Source organism: Lipophrys pholis (genome assembly GCF_963383615.2).
Source record: "Lipophrys pholis genome assembly, chromosome: 19".
NCBI lineage: Eukaryota > Metazoa > Chordata > Actinopteri > Blenniiformes > Blenniidae > Lipophrys > Lipophrys pholis.
This window is the reverse complement of record NC_137647.1, coordinates 9,958,368-9,980,615: the sequence shown is the minus strand read 5'-3', so window position 1 is coordinate 9,980,615 and position 22,248 is coordinate 9,958,368. Positions and strand designations below refer to the sequence as shown.

The following is a 22,248-nucleotide window of genomic DNA, read 5'->3' as shown; positions in this document are numbered from 1 at the left end:
CTTCATAATGAAAGTTTTCCTCAGGGATTTGATATAGTTCTTAGTTGCTCAATGATTTTTTTTCTTTTTTTTTTTTTCCCAGCACAATAGAGCAGAAGCTCCCAGTTTCTAAATCCACTTCATTTACTTCATCTGAAAACCAAAAACAGATTTGAAGCAGCACATGGTTTTCCCAGTTAATTAATTTTTTTATGCACTAGTCGTTTTTCTTCTTTTAACTTTTGCCAAGCAGAAATGAGGCAGATTGAGTCAGTTCAGCAAAGATAACCGCATGTCATTGATCATGATGGTTCGTATAAGTATTTAAGGTTGCACAATGATAATCATCCCCTGCAGTAGGGTTGGCCTTCTTGTAGAGCCCTTGTAGGAGAAAAACTCTCCATTTTTAAAGACACAATGCGACTAAACATTTCTGAACTTGCACCAAATACGTGGCAAACACAGTGCTGCAGACTGTGTCGAGCTGAAGCCACTTCTAATGTGTACACGCCAAACTCTGTGAAGCACAGCTAAATCAACAGAGCTCTCAAACATTCAGGCCCACGATAACCCACGGTGACCTCTCAGGACAAGTTATATAAGCCGCAGCTCCTAGAAAAGAAACAGCAGGTCCTGTACAACACCTGGGCCTTCTCAGCTTTAGCTTTCCATGAAAACATGTCTCCAAACTGTGAATTACGTCACAGTTCTTCTCTGCTTACACACGCTGTCCCGGCACAACAGGCCACTCTGGGGTCATTCTTCCTGTCGCAATCAACAAATTCAAACAATATCCTTCCCTTCTTTTTGTCTTCCACTGACGTAAACAAAAGTGGCACTTAAGCAAACTGTCCATATTCAGTTTCTGCTTTTTGTCTGGCTTCAATCAGGGCCGACCGTGGCTCACTCAAAATGACAATAGCAACACTTGACATCTCTCCAAAGTCTTTAACTCTCGCTTGGCTGCGTCTGTCTCGCATGCTCTCTGCGCTCTTTTTTTGTATTCTGTGCCTCCGATCCCTCCATCCTCGACAGTCCCAGGCCGCCACGGTCTGCTGGCAGAACAACAGATACAGTTGACATCCCTCCAAAATCTTTAACCCCCCCCACCTCCATCTCCTTTGCTCACTGGCCTGTATTTTCTCCCCCGTTTGTCAATCGCACTCACAGGCTCACTGTGTCTCTTTTTCGCTCCCCTGCTCTCTCTCTGCCTCTAACCTAACTATCCTCCATGTTCTTTTGTTTTCAAGCCGATATCCATTTGCCTCATCGCTGGCATAGAGGGCTCTTCTCTTTCCATCTCATCTTTTTAAAACACCATCTTCCTTCACCCTTCACCCACACGCAGCTCTGTGAATGCTAATTCCCCATTCCGCTTTTCCTCTCGCACATAATGATGACCATATGGCTACTTTACTATTCAGCACATCTGTCTAAACGGACGCCTTTTTTTCTTCTTCACAATATGTTAAAGTCTCTTTATCTAGATTTTTAATAGCTCACTTTATAGCAAAAACCTATCATTTTCATAGCCTTTGAATTGAAATAAATACCTGATTTAATCTGTTTTTATACAGTATACATATATATCTCAAATGAATGTGATTATAATAACTACAGTGTAAAATCAAATAACACGTCTTAAAATACAATAGAAAACACCTTAATTGAGGGGTGTTCAAAGTGTGGGGCCAGGGGGCAGCAGGAAAAATCTGGGGGCCCGAAGATGCTTTTTCCCAGCAACGTTTTCTTACTTTTGAGAAGAAATCTTGATTAAAAACAAATAGGTACTGGCTAAAAACCTTTTTATTATTTCAACAAAATACACATTCTTTTAAATTTGAGTTTTGTAATGGAGACTAATTGAAACTATAAAGTAAACTTTAGTACAAAACCAACAGTAAAGAAATGTAGATTCAATAAATATTTTGTAAAAATAATTGACACTTATCTATTGAAATGTATGTCAATGGGAACAAGAAACACTTTGGAGGTGAAAATCATTAGAAAGTCAGCATTGAACAAAAAATAGTTTATTTGTTCTGTGATAATCTTGTAACAATATGGTTTTCCCGATTCACGCGACGCTCATCCTTCCACATTTGCCTAACGCTTTAATCTATGTAACAACATTTAGTAATTTATTCAGTCTATGAGTGAGACAGGAGACTAGAAAACGTCTGGCAAAGAGCATAAAAACAAATAAGATCAGTCCTGAATCTTTACCTTGAAGAAGAAACTGTTATATAATGTCTTATTAAACTGCATTTTTATTGTACTGGATTATTGCTTTACCCTGGGATGATCTCTGTTCTTGGCCTTGGTATGTCAGCGAAGTCTCAATATGTTGTATATAGTCCCAATAAACCCGTATATTACACTTCACAACATACCCCAGTACAATATGAAGTCCATAAAGTGTGGTGACACACAAAACTGAAGAGGTCCCTAAAAAGCCTGCCATTTGATATTCAATCATAGTTTTAAAATCAGTTAAAGACAGACCTGGAAAAAAGATGATAAAACGTGCACCACTAATTAACTGTCAGGCATTTTTCCATTACAGTCCTGTTTATAATTGAAGTTCGATTTTATCACATGCTAAACAATCTCAGTCAGAGATGCTATTGACCCACAGTTACAAGCACTACTCCCGTATTGATCAGTGGCCACTTTTGTGGCCGCGGGGTTGATGATCATAGCAAGAACAACGGACAGCGGCTGGACACAAAAACCTCCCTCCCTCTCGTACGCCACCTGTCCTCGCCTTCTGCAGATTTTGTTCATTCAACATTGCGAGTAATGGCGTCCTCACGAGGGGTTGACGATAAAATGTGAGCGATCTGCTGAGGACTCTTTATCCAGAACAGGCCAATGATAGAGCAAGAGTGAATCAGGAGGCGAGTAACAACCTGAGCTTCCACCACATAAAATAACCCCCAGAAAAACCCCAAAAACAAACATAGAGTGTATGTATGTTTGTGTTTGCACTATGACTTTCACCCCAACGAAAAGCTGCAATGACATGTTTATTAATTCTCACAGCTCAATAAGGAGGACAGGGAGCAGTTTGATATGAAACCTGCTTGCATAAACATTGCTGTAATGTTTCACTGTTGATAAAGGTGCCATTTGAAAAACAGCAGATGCGGCACGATGACTCAATGGTTAGCGAATGAGACGGCATCAAGATGGAGGGAGGAAAAACGAAGCGACGACAGGAAAAAAAAATGAAGTGACAAAATGAAAGTGATAAAAGGGTGGGGGATGACCCCCGTTGGGAATATATCAAGTACTTAGCGCACACACACATAAGCCGGCAATGGCCTTTAGGAGTGACAGCACAGAGGGATTCCTGGGGCTATAAAGTACATGGCTGCAGGAGCAGCTGACAGCTAGAAAGGAGGCAGGAGGGCTGCCGTGGACTAAAGCCAATGGAGAGGACGAGCTGGAGGCAGGGACTTCAGTCCATATGAGAGATGAAACAGACACACCAGATACACACGGCTGGAAAAAAAAACAACTAAACATTGCATTAATCATGAGAATGCGGTCACAAGTGAGTGCTATTGTCACCAAATGTATCAACAGAGCTAAAAACTAAACCAACACATGATCAGAATGTCATCCTGTCATTCATGCCTGCAATGCTAATTTCACCAAGAGAAAAAAGTTTTATTTGTACTTTAAATACAGATTAAACATGAATTGTCCATGGCTCAACATATTATTTACAGTACTGGTCTAAGATTTTATTTGGGGGGGGTTATATGTAATATTCAGCTGCCACTGTTGCAAAAGCAACAGACCTCAGAAACAAGAGGGACATGGCAGATGCAATTCAGGAACACCTGGCAGTCAAACATCTGTTACCTGCGTTGAAAAATGAAAATTGATAATAGATGAGCACCGAGCTATAGGTGCTGGACTCTGCTGTAGACAAGCTGTTCAAAATGCAACATCTTTTATGCGATGGATGGCAGCGAGGATGAAGCAGTAAGGGGAAGAATAGACGAGTTGGAGTTTGAAAGCAGCAACAGCAAGAGTGAGATCACACATACTGTACTTAGTGCTGATCGGCTCCAGAGCTCGACTGAATGAAGAATGATTGTATGATTGTACAGTGTCCTTGAGTGTCAAGGAAGGCGCCTCTAAATAAACGGTATTATTGAGAAGTATAGAAGATTGACGGATGGATGTGCAGTCTGAAAGTGAAGATAACATTTAATCCAGAAATGACTTGACTGGAGTCCAAATGTATATGAAGAAATACTTTCCCTTCTGATAAGCTGATATTAAATTGATTCATCCTTCGTTTTTATTGCTAAAAAGAAAAGTTTTCCACGTTTCAACTAAATACAAATCAGCCTCTTGACATGGCGGACTGTTTCACTGTATAATCACACTGATATTGCTTATAGTGGTGATAGTCCTGAATATGAATGGAACAAACTCGCTTTATAGATCAGCTGAAAACAAATAATAATGAGCATTCAACCAAAATTGACAAGTCGATGTGTGGGAGTTTCACTTTCATATATAGGTCACTATATGTGACAAATGATAGCTTGGCTTCACTTTTAAAATATTTTTAATGTTTTTGAGCTGAAGTATTTAATTTTTTATATCAATATTTTTTTTTACTTTAATTCACCAAGAGACATTGATTTGATCCCCTCTGAGGTCAAAATGATTGGGCAAAAGGGAGGATATATAAACTAGAGTTCAGGTTTACCCATCACCATTCACCCAAAAAATCAATTCAATTCCCTTGTATTTTTCCGCACCAAATATAAAACAGTCATTCAAAGGCATTCTTACAAAGAAAACCCCAGCATTTCGATTTGAGCATGCGCAAGTGATGGTGGAAAGGAAAAAAAATCCCTTTTGGCAGGAAGAAACCTGCAGAACCAGGCTCAGAGGTGGCTTGGTTGGGGTGAGGGGATACTTGCAAAGAAAGGTAAAGGGACAGACAGATTGTGGGGAGGGATTCAAACCTTGATTCGGGTATAGCGGATATAGGGAATAATGCCTTTGGTTTATAGGAAACGTAATATCCATGACAAGCTTTTACAAAAGAAACGAAGTATAAACAGCAGTGCGGGAAATTGACTGCTCGAATCGAAGGTAAAAAAAAAAAAAGTGTCTAATAGAAACACAGAAAGGGTGTGAGAGACGAGCGTTTCAATGTACTCTCTTCACCACTAAGAGGATCAAGCTAAAACTGGACTCGGATTATCCAACATTCATTTCAACAGGCTGAACCGCTGAAAATACGACCCATCAGAAATGCATGTGCAGACTAAACATAAAAACAGAAGGGCTTGAGAAATTGATCACACTTCCACTCCACGTTGCACATACGCACGAGCGTGCAGTCGATCTGTGCACACCGAGCGCTGCAAGCAGCAGGCTCCGGCAGGCGCTGCCTCCCCATCATCATCATCCCTCATTCATAATTCACACAGCCATTTATCACACATTCACTCCCACTGTGCACACTAACGAGTCACTACAGCCCACAAACAAAGGACAGGGTGTGGCAGCTTGAATGTGGGTGTTTGCAGTTAGCACTCCTGACCAAAAGCTGCAAAAGTGAGTGTTCATGGCTGAGCAGTGTGCGGTGGCGGTGCGCCTGGAGGTTATAGTGTGCCACCTTAAGAGCGCGCCATGCATCAATGCCACGAAAAGCCGGTGTGCATCTGTTTAAGAGGAGCGGTGGCATTTGTACCCTTGATCACAAAGGGAAAAAAAAAAAAAAAAAGCTTAGGATGCATCAGTGACTCATGATAGCAATTTATCACCCGAGTGTCTGTGCGACAACGAGAGAGCTACTTTAGTCCAACACGGTATGAGATCAAACTGTGCCCGGGGAGATCGAAATAAAAATCACAAACAGTGAGATAACAACGGCTGGAGAAAGAAAATCCACTCATGCTTACTTCAGGATTTTTTTTCTTTTTTTTTTTTTTAGATTTACAATTGTGTGACTCGGAGTGTGTGCAATTTGTATCTTTGTCGATCTCCTTTGAAGAAATGGTAAGGCCTAACTCGCTTTGGTTTTCTCACAATGCCAAAGGCAAAGATTTAGTTGAATAAAGTCAGTTTGGCCCTTTTCTGTTCATCAGCGCACCAGTCCTTCTGTCTAAAAAGAGCCAGCTGACCCTCACCCCCTTTCAATGGCCCGTTGCCATGGAAATTAGCCTTTGCAGGCCCGGAGTGCTGAACTGGAATTAGTGTGTGTGTATGTGTGTGTGTGTGTGTGTGTGTGTGTGTGTGTGTGTGTGTGTGTGTGTGTGTGTGTGTGTGTGTGTGTGTGTGTGTGTGTGTGTGTGTGTGAGGCTGCAGATGGGAGTCATCCATACCCCATGTGCACTGTTGTGCTGAGGGTGTTATGATTGGAGAAATTAGCAGCACATAAGCCCCGACTGAACGGGACAGACCTTAAGAGACAACTATCCATCATTCTGTCTTACTTTTCCATTTCAGTCAGCCTTGTTTTTTCCGCTATGGCCATATTCTCAGGTGTCTTTTCCTCGTTTCCACTGTGCCCGTTTGGCTTTTATTCTAGTGCTCTCTCCACAGGAGGGAAAGTCACATTTGCAGGAGGATGTACAAGCTGATCTTCAGCGCACGTTCGCATATGTGAAAACTCCTACTGCATAACAAATTGGCTTGCTACATGCTGTCTGTGAGAAAGACGCCTGATGATTCCTATACAAATCCTCACTGTGTTTAGGAGTGTTGACATTATCCTCAGGTTTTTTTTTTTAAATGTCTCAGTTTTGCCCCCAAATAAAGCTATGAAAAGATTGTAATTCTGTTGGTAATCGGGTTTGTATGGAATTCCCATTCATTGAAATGTGTTTTTTTCAAACTGTGGGTCAAATATTCTCCTTGGTGTGTATCCTTTCATCCACTGTTTCATGACAAGAAAGTTCAGCATATGTCCAAAATACTTTGTGGACTTTAGATCAAGAACACTTGCTGTTATATCAACTATCCTTCAGATCAACACACTCTCGTTCCTCCACTGCACACAACCTCTTTGGAGGACATGGAATAATCATACAAGTGGCTGTCAGGGTCCACCTCCACACAACAGGTCAATGCATGGCTGCACTACATTAGCTTACCTGCATTAAGCCAGCAGTTCAATGTCCTAATGGAGCGACTCAAACACAAACACAAAGCACCTCAACAGATCAGATACCTGAGAGCATAAATGAACAGTTACCGGGGATGGCATTGATATGCTTTTCAAAACGATGAAGCCTGTGACAGGCCTCAGGTGAGTCTACATTTTACATTCTTATTCGGTCAGATTTGGGTTTATTAGATGAGGAGGAGAAACCGTGTTCATCATTTAGATTAAATACATTCAAAAAGAATGAAAATCTTATTTCTCCATCACTTTTGCAGAGTCTATAACAAAATTGTGTTTATGGATCATTTCTGCTTGATCCTTAAATACAAATGGTACAACAATGCTGTTGTTTACTGCTTTCTTTGATGCATTTTACTACAATTCAACGGATCTATGGTGACTATTTTCTTTACTAAAATTGTTCTAATAATATTAATTGAAATAAAGTTACCGTATCTAAATGACATCTTGCAGCACTGGTGACTTTTTAAAGCACAAAGTAGCAATATGAAAGGAGTACCTGCAGTACAGCCGATGGTAAATGGATTGCACTCACACAGAAATGGAGGTGACTGTTATGCAAGGTGCTCAATACATCCATTGGGAGCAGTTTGAAGTTCACAGTCTTTCTCAAGGATACTTCTACATGTGGATAGGGAACGATGGGGAATCGAACCTGCAAGCTTCCGATTGAGAGAGGACCATTGTTCCAACCGAGCCACAGCCGCTCACTTCTCACCAATAACAAGTTATCTTGGCCTCACACTCTCATATCAAACTGAGATGAGGGAAAAATGCCAAGAGACTTCTGAACAAAGTCGAACCGTTTCATATCATGTTCCACTGCAGAGGCTACAGACGCCGTTTGCTCGGCAGATTCAACCACGTCAGCGGCTTGAGAAGGGTGGCTTCTTATTAGACTGACAGCTGTGCGGCTGTTATCAGGTTCTCTCATCCACTGTGCCCCGGGTCATCACTGTCAGGATAGATGGTGGTGTAACACCTGAGCAGTGGGCTTATAGGACAGCTGTCGCCTTCAGGAGGACTTATAGAGCACAACAGGAAACATGGATGTTCAGAGCAAAATCTTTAACAGTATCACCTCAATAGAAAGACCACAGAGCTAAGCTGATAACATTATTTGTTGCTTTTTGAAATTATGTGATTTTTGGGTTTTTTCTCTTGATCCGGGCAGTGAGTACAAATCTGTGATTGCTTGCTGGGCCAAAGCAGCAAGCAATACCCTTGATGCCCGATTCACCTGAATGAGAGATTTTGTAAACATGCTGAGTCACAGCTTGACACAGCAGATAACCTAATTGAACGCCGCTATATAATTCAGCTAATCACCACATCGTAGACCTTCGGTAACCTTGCCATGATGGCCCCATGTTTACAAAGCGCGCTGGTGAGGGTTTGCAGACTTGTTCAGTATGATGAAGCCAAACATGATAAATGGTAAGATTGCATTGCTGCAGGCCACAGTACCATGCTGTGCTGAACTATAATACCCAGTGCAGAGTGACACTGTACAATGTCGTGTGATGTATTAAGCTATTATTCTCGGGGCAGCGCTGTAATCTACCATGGCGAGCCAAGGTGTTCCAGCCAGGGCTCAGGCACCGCAAAATAAAAACTGGCCATTTCATTCCCTTGGCAGCTTTGGCGCAGTTGTGTCCCCCTCTGAGATGTCCAATGCAACGGCTACTACAAAAGCACATAATTCATTCTAATACTAATCCATTTATGTGCTTGCTGCTTATTTTAAAGAACCTTGTTAACCACCGCAGCCTACCAACACTCTGCTCTAAACAATATCCCTCCTATAACCCCGCCCAGCATTTAGGCCACTCCAGTGGCTAGAGTCCACTTCACCATCAACCCTCCTCGTCTTTGGACAGTTGAGTCAGACGTTGTGTGTGTGTGCATACTGATTTGGGCTCAAGAGTCGAGGTGAAAACTATGCCAGGTATTTGACTGCTGGCAGGAGGAGAAGACAGCTGTGTATATATTAGGGTGAAAAAGTCAAAGCATTTAATTTTTTGTCAAGTAGACAGGACACACACACACACACACACACAGACGCACATGGATGTAGTGGTTAGAACTCTCGCCTCACAATCAGACATCCATTTAAGCTTTTCTGTAGCAATCTTGCTGTGTATATAGGTTTTCTCCTAGTAGTCTCATTTCCTCCCACAGTCGGAAAAAAAAAAAAAAAAAGTGGAAATGTATGTATACGTGTCTTGCTCTCTGCATGTGCCCTGTCATATGCTTCTCCCTGCCTTTGTTGATAGTCAGCTGATATCTTCCCAAACCCAGTGTAATCTTAAGCCTGATAAAGCGGAATAACAAATGGATTCATGGATTCTTAGATGTGACCTTATCATGAAAGATCGTAGTGATATAAAAAAACCTGTCCTTTGCATCAATGGAGGCAATCACACGCCAGCTACAGCTACAATAACTGCTACACAAATACAGTAAAGATAGAATTACGATGGCATGAAGAAGCGGCGGATTTATTTTGTGACACCTCATGACAGCGATCAACATAATTGCACTTTAACTCACACTTATCCAAGTTTATAGAGAACGGGGTAAAATCATCTCCCTTCTCAGCTTTCGTCCCTCCTGCCTGCCAAGAGCCGATACTACCATCAGCAGAACATTTAATTTAATCGGTGTAAGGTGGCGTGTTTATGTTATGTGATAGTGGTTAACCCAGCCCACAGAAATTACTACATTTGAAGTGATTTTACAGCTGATCTTTCATTCATTCATTCATTTTCTTCCACTTATCCGTTTCCGGGTCGTGGGGGTGACAGTCTGAGAACAGCCACCCAGGTCACAATGCACCGATTAAGAACCTTCCTGCAGGTGGTGAGCCCACGGGAAGGTGACTCCCGGCGTGGGACACGAACCCACTACCCCTGAGATTGTGAGTCTCATGCTCTCCCAACTGAGCTAGCCGGGGGACCACAGCTGATCTGTATAAGCTAAATATCTTTTTTTTTTTCAAACATGTTCAAAAACAGCTGATGGTGGGTTTTGTCATTCGAACTTTTAGTTGTTGACATTCCAAAGAGGCTCCGGTTTCATATAAGTGAGTGATGTAGATGCTATCGCACAGTTTCACAGAAGATCGTCCTTTTTATTTCTTGGTGATTTTCATAATCATTCTATTTTATTCCTGTATAACAAACTCATAAAAAGCATGTGTGAATGTTTTAAAGTTTAATCCCATGGTTTCCTAATGTAATTGATAACACAATTTCTTCTGAACAGTATAAACAACTGAAGATAGAAAAGGAGCTCCAGTTCCCCAGATCCACGATTGTGTGCTTTTCGTCATCTCTCTCACCTTCATTTGTCACAGTCTTGCTTCTTTAAGCACAACCTCATAAACCAATCTCCGTTATCGGGGCCAAGGTCACAGGTAACAGCCATTACAAGCAATCCTCCGCTGAGATTCGGGCAAATACCCTGCACACTTTGCTAACTGACGGCATATCCCTGTGGAACAGCATTCACATGGCGGAGCAGGAATGTGTGGAAATGAACGTGTGAGCGTGTCTCCACAATGTGCAAATGGTTGTCTCGATAACCAATACCTGCTGCAAGGCAAGAAGTGACGTAAGGTCAATAAAGGGAAACAGGGCCTTCATTACTAGGACCATTCGCTTCGAAGCTCTTCTTTGTGCTCGAGTAAATCATAATGTAACTCATCAATCATACTTCTGAACGGCAGGAAATGAGCGAAATATATGAACGCCACTGACCACAACACAAAGTGTCCTCTGTGCTACCGATTGCACAACCTTCGGCATGAGTTAGTTTCTTTGATATCTGCATGACATGAAACTTTTTGTTCTTGCCATCTCCCTTGTTGCCTCACCATAAATAAACAAAGCCATGACAGCCTCATTACAGGCAATCAATATGATTTGCCGTGATAAAAAAGCGACTGGCTGGAAGGCAGCTGAAGCGCTCTGGGGTCAGGATAGCACCAGGCCAGCGTGGGCAGATATGATGATAGAGAATTGCTAACATTAATCACTTTAGCCTAGGAGATTACCCAGTCTTGCTTAATTAGCAATCTCCTGCCGTGCAATGGGAGGAGAGCGGCGTGAGAAAAGGTAATACTGTATGGCGCTGCTTCAAACAGCTTTGCTCAGCAGTATGACTTACAAAAAGGTCAATCTTACGTTCTCAAACTGAATCTAAGAACATGCAGTAAGATGACGCAGCTTGGTTCATAAGAGGCATATATATATATAATATGAACGTTAGTGGACAGGAGCTTGGCAATTTTACAAAAAAAAAGCTGTCAGGAGCTGAAATTAATTCAAGTGTTCTTCACATCATCAAAGCCAGAGTTTGCACCACTCATTACGATCCTTCTCTTTTTAGTCATTCAGTTTAACTTACAGCTCCAGCCTGAAAGATTCACAACCAGGAAGTGGTGATAAGGTGCATACAAATGAGGGAGAAGTATCAACAGTGAGAGATTTTTTTGTGGGGGTTCATTTTGGGACAACAGAAACGAGCAGCGACACAAACCAAAGGAAAACACAGCAATTAACCCTTTATTGCAGTGATTTTGTGATATGCTTTCTGCGAATGCTATAGAATGTTTTCAAATACACTCAACAACACCCCGGAATGGAAGTGTTCACATTCCAAGTATATGAATAAATGTCTATAATCTCGAATGTCCAGGATGTACCCCTCCTTGCCTCCAGCACCCTGCCACCCTAAGATGGATACAGCCATAGGCAAGATACATGGATGGAAACTCTACACGGAATTTGGCCAAACTCCAATTACAATGATCCACACATAGGGGCTATTAGACTTCATGTAGTATGTCTGTCACATCGGTGGTGCTGAACAGCTCACTTGCGGTGGGGCTTTAGTGCATCTTGGCTCAGAAAACTCTGCCCCGCTGTGGTCAGAAATCACACGATGAGAGCAGTGGGAGTAAACGCAGCAAAGCAGCAATAGCAACGACTAGAAGCAAATAAATCACTATTAGAGCTCTGCAATGCAAGACTCCTTCAGGGACGTTTGTCACAATAAGAAGGCTGTTTTCACATCTTCTTTAGTGAACGAGAATAATACAAATAATAGCTGCTTTCACTAAAGTACTTAAGCAGTCTGGGCACTACTTTTGAAAGCTGATAATCAAGTGATACTATTACAGATTACTCCTGCACTATGATACAGTAAGAGGTATTTTTAATTTTACAATAATGCACAATCATCAGTCAACAGCAGCAGAAAAAGTTTTACCTTCTCCTAAAAACAATGACTTTGTGAAGGAGAGAAGAAAAATGCCTGGATCTGTGTGGGGATTTTGCTTTCTGCCGAAAAATAATAGGACAACACATACAGTCTCCTCCAGAGGGATAATCCTCTGCAGGTGCAATCATTCTGTATTAGGCACCTCGGGAAAGAAATAAGACAGGTGCTCTTCACCGATATGGAGTCTCTTCCAGCTCCTATTTACCGTATGGAAAATGTACAAAAAAGGTTTGATTCAACATGTACCTGATATATACTTAGTCATTCTATTTCCTACAGTACTGTAGTCTCATCCCATCCATCTAAACACCCTCCAAATGCATAGTTTGTAGACTGTGTATTGTTTAACTGCTTGACATGTAGAATATTTTCTTCCAATAAACTGTTATGATGAAGGAAATGTCGACACTCCAATTCTTTTGATACAAATTATATTTTCACCTCCGATCTTTTCCTGAGTCTACCTTTGTTGCGTTCTTTTTTTTTTTTTTTTTGTATTTTGAAACCTAAATATTTGGGGAGTTCATTCATTCAACCAAGTTTATGTTGGCCGTGAAATATCTATGACTTTTCATCTTGGAGCAGCTCTCCTTTTCATTGATGCTAGTTATTTATCATGGTTTTTTTTCTTATACTTATATATCTGTACTGGTAAATATTTTTTTAATTAGGTTTCGTCAGAGACTCCAGATTTGGAACATGAACACAATGATATTTTATTAACTGCACTTTATAGAACCAGGAAAAAAAAAATCCATGCCAATCTCAAATGGTGTCAAATTGCCTTACATCGTTGAGATGGAATACCAAGCACAACATTTCAATTTACAATATGTTCGACTCCACGTCCATCAGAGCGGAGGGGCAACAGGATGCAGCTGTAACACTTAACTGACCACATGCAGCAGCACTCCATGCAAACCTCAGCTACAATCAACCATAAATAGCTTACAGCAGAGGGCTTTTGTGAATGCCCACCGGTGGATGAGAGAAAAATACACGACTTGATGTTACAGCGGAGCAGTGAAAACACTCACGGGCGCTTTGTGAAAATCTAAAATATCACACTTACTCTGAAAGGATATCAAAAATACATGGAGGGCAAACGGAGAGAGACTGGTGTCTCAGTTCAGAGCAATGTACTTCCGAGTCAAACAACAAGGAGCGGACCTCGCCAGGATCCATTCCTGGCTGCAATGCTACCAAAGTGATTTACACACACCGAACGAAACAGAAGAACATTTTACAGCATTGGAGAACAGCTCTCTTCCGACAGCCAGCTTGCTCGATGGCACGAAGCAACAGGGAGAGGATCAATCTTAACAGACAATTGTATAGATGATGGAGCCAAGAAAACAGTTAAGAAAAGGATACGGACAGTGGAAGTTGAAAATACCAAACCCAGGATAACACATGTATGCTCAAAATGGAAAAAAAAGGAGCAGTAGTAGTGGTCACTGATTAATCTGAGACATTAAGCCCATAAATCACTAGTCCTAGCTGGAAAACAAAAACTGCTTTCACTCAATCTTAGTTTTTGCTAACAACAATAACGATGTAAAGGAAAATATTATTCTATTTGTTAAAAGTCACTGAAATAAATTGATCATTTATACCCACAAATTATTCATGTGTACGCTTGAATTGGTAATTTGTGTGAATTGCCCATTCGTACTTAACCCTGTCTAATATACCATACATCTAGTAGAGTAAGATATGCAGCCTTCAAGGTAACTCAGTCAAAAAGAAAAACCGGACTGAAAAGCTAATTCAAAAGAGCAAAACAACGCCATCTGCAAAACCTTAGTCAGACACTGTCAGTTCACTTACAATGGATGATAATGGATCAGCAGGCCTTAAATGATGAAAAGAGCCATTAAGCCAGCATTTAGTCACACTGGGGCCATTTGCATAAATATATCAAATAGAAGCTGCAGTGAAGCAGTTTAAAGGCAGGGGAAGAAAAGATAGAGAGGTGAAGATAAAGCTGCAGGCAAAACTCTATTAGAGGAGCAGACAGTAGCATCAAGTTGTAAAGCAATCCCTGAGGTTCAGAGCGAGGTTAAGAGAACAGGACACATTGAGGACGTCTGGAAGGCAATGTAATTGAGCAGGAGAACAAAGAGTGTGCAGGGACACGGTGAAGGGAGGGATGGGAAAGAAGATGGCGTCTGTCTGCAATACAGTCACAACACTAACACCATAGAGGGCACTCATAGCAAACTCCAGCTTCTGCCCGTCCATGAGTAATGGCCATGACATGATGATGATGATGATGATGAAGCCCTGTGTTTCGCTAACCTTCAACAGAACAAATGCCTTTGCTTTTGTCACATTTTTAATCTACCTGAGAAGAGAACATCATACATGCTCTCTTGGAGGGACGTTTTCTGTTTGAGTGGTGAGTATTGCTGAACATACTCAATAGATATGACGGTGGCAGCCCCACTGCCACGGCATGTATAGTTAAGTATAAAGACGAAGGGTTAAATGCGGAGAAGCACTTTCCCCAAGGGTATCAGTAAAGTTTGCTTTCTTCCCAAAATGTTTAGTTAGAATATTGATGTTAAATTATTGGGTTTTTTTCTGCCTTTTTGCATTGGAAAGTTCTTGATCATGCTCTCAAATGGTGAACACCCTAATATAATGAGCTATTTGTCAGTCATGGTCTAGGCCGTTTTAAGCAACTATGTAAAATGAAATATTCTCAAAGAAAATTTAAGCTTTTATAAAAACTGACTTTAGTAATTAGTTTAAGAGAGCAGCAATATTAAAGTTGTCCCACAGTTGATTAACTCCATGTCTACCCAGCACTGTCATTCATTGTCAGAGCTTACCTTTGAGCTGCTCGGCAACGACACTCTGTCCGATTCGCTCGATGACCTGTCCATCTTCATGCTGGTAGCGGTCGTCCAGGAAGTCGGCTGTGGCCTGTGAAAGGTGGACCTTTCCTGCCACGCCCAGTTGTTCCATCAGATTTGCCAGATTGACATCATTGGACCAGACGTCAAACTTGAAGCGCTTCATGCCCAGGATCCCACACAGCACAGTGCCAGTGTGGACGCCCACCCGCATGTTCACCATTTCTCTCTTCTCCTGGCAGAACTGTTCAATCGCTAGAATCATGCCCAGGCCCATTTCCACGCAGCAATAGGCATGATCAGCTCTTGGCTCGGGACAACCAGCCACACAATAGTAACAGTCTCCGAGAGTGCTGATCTTTTCGCAGCCAGTGATCTCACAAAGTCTATCAAAACGTCCAAACAAATCATTTAAAAGTCCAACAAGTGCATGAGCAGATTTGTTGGCGGACATTTTGGTGAAACCCACAATATCCGCAAAGAGGATGCTGACGGGCTCCATCCGTTTCATGTTGAATGGTCTGAAGATGATCTGGCCTCGGGGGATGGAGGTTTTCTTGCGCTTATTGTTTTTAGGGCTGGAGATGGCAGCAGCTGCACCGCTGGTGGAGTAACGCTTAACTGAGTTATCTCCTATCTCCTCATCACCTTGCTTCATTAGCTCATCGGCCACAAGTCTGGGCATAACAGAGTGGATCATTCGCTCTTTCAGGGCTTTCTCTACCTCCAGATCTTTTCCATGCATGATAGCTTGTCCCACCTTGAGAAAAGTGCTGCGTGACCGCACCTCGGACATGATGAACAGATGGATGCCGATGGCATGAGCACAAAGGTGGAGCAAGGCTTTGGCTGGGCCAAACCAGCTTAGTGTTTCCCAGTCTAACAGAGAGGTGAAGCTCCAGTTCTGCCCAGCATGGGTCAGGTGCAGCCAGCCCAAACTCTCGAAAAAGACAGAATAGAGAAACCCGAGCAGGACTGAGGCATAGAGACGGATATGGAGAACGCTGTATAGCAAAAGAAGAACTTCAATGCAGAGGGAGAAACTGCCGACAGGTGAAAGACAAGGGGACCAGGAGCGCTCTTCCACACGCTTGTCATATGACAGGTTGTATTCAGGCCCAATGCCACTGAACTCCTCCACATCCAGTGTCAGTGTGGGAGATTCTTGTTCTTTGAAGACGGCTGTCTGGATCTGGGGGGCCAGAGTCAGGATGAAGGTCACAAAGATGAGCAGCAGAGATGCTTGGTTGTAGCAGCGAGAGTAGAGCTTGGTAAAAGTTAAAAAGAAGAGAAGGAGACAGAGAAGGAGGAAGGAAGCAGTGGGGATGAGGAAAACAGCCCTATCACAGCGGGAGGGGTTGGCAGCGAAATACAATCCCCAGAGGAAACCGGCAGCGAGCAGGTAAAAGAGCACATAGCGGAAGCGACGCTGAGTCTGAGGGAAACACCGTTCTCTGCAGGCCTCTTCCAGAATTGAAGAGTCAAACTTTGGATCCCAGAAATGACCTGCAGATCTCTCGAAAAGCTGAGGCATCCTCCGCTGAGCTCGAAAACTTTTGACGACTGGCCTCCTCCCTCCAGACTCTCCCGAGCTACAGCTAGAGGAAATGCTGTACTTGCAGTGCTTGGCTCCCCCAATGAAGCCTCCCCCGATTGAACTGAGTGGCCCGCCTCCGTGTTTGTGTTTGACACTGCTGCCAATTCTAACAGAGACGCCTCCATCTCCACTTGAGTCACAGCTCACTTCTGTGTTGTGAGGCAGCAGTTGCTGATGCTGTGGGGATGCCATGCTGCCTTTAAGTCGACCGTAAATCAAAAGTTAGGCAGAAGGCACAGGTATTTATGACAAAAAACGTGGATGAAGGAGTAAGGCAAAGTATGTGGCCACAGTATACCAACTCGTCTGATATATATTTAGAGTGGAAAAACTGAGAACAAACAAACTTCTCGAGAGAAAATTTCACTCAGCTTGTTGTGCCCTGGCTGTAGGAATGCTAGCAAACCATCCAAACTCTTCGAGTAGTTAATTATTGCAGCGCTTGACGTCAATCCCCGCATTCCTCTACATTCCCGTCTGTTTGGACGCTCCTGACGCCGGGAGGATCAATCGCTGTCTCCTTCGCTCCAATACAAGTCCACTCTGCAGCTTCTATTTTGTTTCATTCATTGAAAAGTAGATGGGAAAATAGAGTAAATCATAAAGAAGTTTGTGCAAAACGCAGAAAAACCCACAGCTTGAATACACGGCAATAAATAAGATTTGTCTTTTATAAATGCTCAATCATGTTGCAGGTTTGATAGCGTACTTTCGTTACTGATCCATTTCCAGTATTGTGTATCCATTCAATCTTCTCCAAGTCCAAGTCCACCGACAATCCCTCCGGGTCTAAACCATGGTTTTTTTGTGCAGAACTGCGCAAAAAAACAACTTCATTTAACACAAGTCGGCTGCAGTCTTTGATTCGAGATGCACCGTTTACCATCCTCACCGCAAAGCATTTTTAATTTAAGGGGTAGATCAACACAGGAGAGCGGGAACATGAGCGCAAAAACTCAGACTGCCTCCGGAGCTTTTGTTTACCCACACGCTCCTCGCTGCAGGCCTTTAAATCGCTTGTACTTATTTATTTATTTTGCTGACGGAGCCCCGTCCTTTCCTGGCCGGTAGTCTGGAGCATCCACCGCCGCTGCGTCTCGAAACAGAGAGGATTTCGTGCTGCAGGAGGCAGACGCACGAGGTGCGGCGCGCAGGAAACACAGAGACACTTACACGCGCGCACACAGACGGAACCGTTTGGATCTATTGAGAGAGCTAAATGTCTGTCATACACACACAGACACACACACACCGAGTCTGTGCACCAGCCGTGAAGCTTTGGTTATCCGCTGTCACTCCAAATGTCGCCAATCCATAGTCACAGTGCGCTCCAGTGAATTATCCCGATTGTCCGTCAGTCCGACACGAAGTCTGGTCCTGCCCTTCCTCGTATCTGAAGTTAAAGTTTGCCCACGACAGCTCGGCACCCTCCCCACCGGTGAACGCCAGACGACAGGAGCCCGGAGAGAGTTGGGCTAATTAAAAGGTCTCCACCTACACTCCACGACCCCCACCACCACCACAAACACCCGCGACAGTCCCACAGGGTTGGAGCACACTGCCGGAACCGGCCACTTTAATGGAATTGCATGTGTGCTTGAGAGGGTATCGACATACGTCCATATAATTACTCCAAGACTAACATGACAAATCGGGGCTGCTGCGTCCTCCCATCCTTCCCGTCTTCCCACCCTGAATCGCTCGCAGTCACATCAGATTGTCTTTTATCTCTCTGGGTGGTCGGACCATCATCTGTGCGCCTCGACAGGCGGAGACGCTGCGCGCTAACCAGGCGCCGCGGGCAACGCGGCGGTCGCAACAACCACCATCTTCTGAGCGCTGAGCTGTCAGGCGTGTGTGCGGGTGTGTGTGTGTTTGTAAGAGTGTGTGTATGAGAGAGAGAGAGAGAGAGAGAGAGAGAGAGAGAGAGAGAGAGAGAGAGAGAGAGAGAGAGAGGCGCACCTGCATAACAAAAAGAAGACTTCCGGTGTTACCTTTAAGAAATAAAAGCTGTGCGTAATGGTGCGTCTTAAAATGGAGAAGTTGAGTCACAACATTTAAGCAGTCTCTTGTTTCCTTTTTGTTTTCATTAACTCTGTGACATACTTTCATTTCCTTATCTGAAACAGTGGTTATGAAAGCATGTGAGGTTAGGCCCTTCGTCACTGGGCAAACACAGAGAGTGCTCATGGGCACTTTCAGAGTCATAAATTAACCTCAGACACAGAAAACAAAACATGAGAATTTGAAAACGTAGGTATGCAGATGCAACACCTGCAAACTCTGAAATGAAAGGCCCTTGTGCTCAAAGAGGGGATTTCTCGCTGCCTGGCAAGAGTCCAACACAAAGATTTGTTTTGCTAAAGTTTATTCTTTGATGATTTCAATAGGAAACCTGTCTCGAAAACATCTTAAGTCGCCCAGTAATATATGATATTCTAAGCATAGCCTCTGTATTTATTCTAGGCATTGTAACGGTCTTCAACCCTCTGTTGGGTGAGTGACTACCGTTTGGTGTCTTTGGGATTTCTCCATGTTTATTAAAAAGTAGCAAGGGTAAACTGAGAAGGGTCACAAAATGTTATCATTAATAAACCATTCTGTGTATTTTGATTTGTCCCCGTGGCACTGTCAGTCTGACTGAACTATGCACTCAACTTGTAAATACGCTCAAAGAAAAATTCTCATGCAGTGTGAGACTTAACATAACCACAATTTAGGAATCACATTATCCATTGTTAGGTATTTGATGAGCGTTAACTTGGTAAGATCTCTAACTATTTGTGGTGTCTTGTATTGAAAATAAATGTCCTCTCCATCCGTTTTGTGGTTGCTGTTACCTTGACTGGGCTGTCTGCTGGTTGGTAGGCAGGGGATGGGGGCTGGGAGATGGAGGGGAGGGGAGGGCCACAGACTCTTGGTTAAAAAAGAAAGGCTGAATGGTAGCGAGCACGAAGGCTATTTTAGGGATGGGTGGAGACAACCATGTCTTTGGCAATGGGCTGAAACTCTGCTTTCCTAGCCCCTCTACCTACTTTTACTTTCCACTGCTCCACACCTTCAAGTTTCATTAAGATTTAATTTATGACAGACAGATGTCAACATATTGTGACCAAGATATCAAGATGAAAAGAAAAACTAAATCAATGACACAAATGTACACATATCGCCCCAATTTCATTAATTTCATATTAATAAACTACAACAGTTGAAGAATTTAAATCTTTAACTAACCCAATCACACCACGAATCTACGGTAAGCAAAGTATATGTGCTGCATAGCAGGTCTAAGAACATCCAGCTTTCATGCTTAATTTTTTATTCAGTAGCCTGAGAGAGTGTTAAGCAGCAGCCCCCTGCAGGCAGTGCAGCAGCTTTACTTGAAAGGATTTGTAATGGGAACTGTGCCTTTTCTCTTGCAGTCCACCTGCATGAACGGGAACTACAGAATGAAATGAAAAGATTTGCTTCTTATGGGAGGCTTATTATGCTGAGCCGCAGGGATAGTGGGGCTTTGCACCGCATAGAGGAATCTTAGAAGAGTTTCATAAATGAAAAGAAAACTTTTTCTTTTTCTTTCTAACAGTTTCATATTTTTCCAGAAGGAGAGCAAAAAACATGGCACACCCTTGACAACTTGTCAGTCTATCACAGGGTGAACATGAAGAAACACACACAGACACACACAAAGACACACACAGACACACACACACACACACAGTGAAGTTAGAGTCACTGATTCATCTAATGTGCATTTTCGAACTGTGGGAGGGAACCATTTGGCAAAATCCATGCACACACAGGAAGAACATGCAGACTTCATAGCTATGTCTATTAACTGTCACGACCACGTTTTGCAGCCATCAAACTAAAAAAAAAAAAAAAAGGTGATAATTGTTCAACTAAATAGTAAAGTGTTTTACTTTCAGTACCTGCTGTGTTGTGATCATTTGTGAATAAACTGTGGTTATGGGATACGATTCATTTCAACTAGTTTTTAAAAACACTTCATTCATTCTTTCTCTTTTTTGGAACCTGGAATATGCATTGAATTTACACACTGCAGCTTTTATTGGAGACATATACTGCGCCACTTATAGTTTCATAATGTCTGCTTTTGTGTTTTGCTTCAAACTATTAACAATTGCTTTTTGCATGAATGAGAATTAGGAAGTTTTATTTAAATAAAATGAAAATGTCTTTTTAATGTCCTTAAATGACTACATGCATATTCCCCCTGTTTGTGTGCATCTGAACTCTTTATTCTAACTTCCATTTATATATTGTTTTATCCTATAAAATAATGTCCGAAGAATAGCAAGAGCAAATTCACAGAGGAACCCAAAAGAGCTCAAACCAGAATTTTGGGGGAAAGTTGGGAGACAACTATCAACATCGAAATATATTTTGTTCACTCCTTCCACCTCACACACACACCCCTCCCCACTGCCAGTCACGACAAACTGTTGGTGCATTGCAGCTGAGGGAAAATGTCATTCCTTTAGACCCAAAACTTAAAGAAAATGGACATTTGGAGAACCTCAAGCTTCAGGGATAGCACATGTAAAGTTACTCTCACGCCACTACTTTTATCAGTGACATGTTAGTAACTGTGAAAATTAGTAATACACTGACATTTATGGTGATTCACATGGGGTCGATTCTTTTTTGTTGCATGTGAAAAACAGTTCAAGAGCTGCTGTCTCTCACTCTCCACCTTGCTCATGAGCCGACTGTTAGCCTCAGTATGAGCCTTTACCTGAACTAAACAAGCCCATTCGACCTGAATAACAAAATTAATTCAGTCATTGTGTCCCTGCATGAACAACACAGGCCTAAATTTCATCTTCATTGACGGCAATACTCCAGGTCATCGAGGTCGTCCGCTGGCTGGTGGTGACTGGGGGATCTCTCTGATGAAGAATGGCTTTGTTACTATTTCACTAAATCTATTTTCACTGGAGGAAGAGCAACGTATGCTGAATGTAAAAAGAACAATGCAGTTTTTTTTTTATCTTCATCAATTGATAACGTAACCTACTACCTTTTGAAGATGCAACTACTGACTGTAACTCATCACTCATTTCTGGTAACTTCTAAAACACTGCTTGAGATGGTGAGTATCAAGTGATTAAACGCAGGAGAAATAAGGCCTGAATGTAGGCATAGATGTGAAAGTAAAAAGCCTAAAAACGGGAAACCAAATTGAGGCTTTTGATTTGGAAAAGTAAAGATTTTGTCAGGCGATTAAAAAAAAAAAAAAAAAAAAAAAAAGCACAATGGTTGGCTGACAAATTGATCAGATGTCTTTATTCTTGACGATCACGCTTCCAAAAGTTGGGCCAAGTTTAGTCGAA

General features: G+C 42.4%; 1 protein-coding gene across 1 annotated transcript in view; it reads right to left on the bottom strand.

Moving 5' to 3' along the window:
- LOC308124309 (adenylate cyclase 9) overlaps positions 1-17,083 on the bottom strand; it is a gene marked incomplete at both ends in the record, with an annotated part of 31,470 nt that extends 14,387 nt beyond the window's left edge. Inside the window, one exon of the mRNA XM_080487227.1 lies at positions 15,271-17,083. Within this exon, the coding sequence (XP_080343353.1) occupies positions 15,271-17,083 (1,813 nt within the window). The remainder of the gene's footprint in view (positions 1-15,270) is intronic.
- Positions 17,084-22,248: the final 5,165 nt, after the last annotated feature.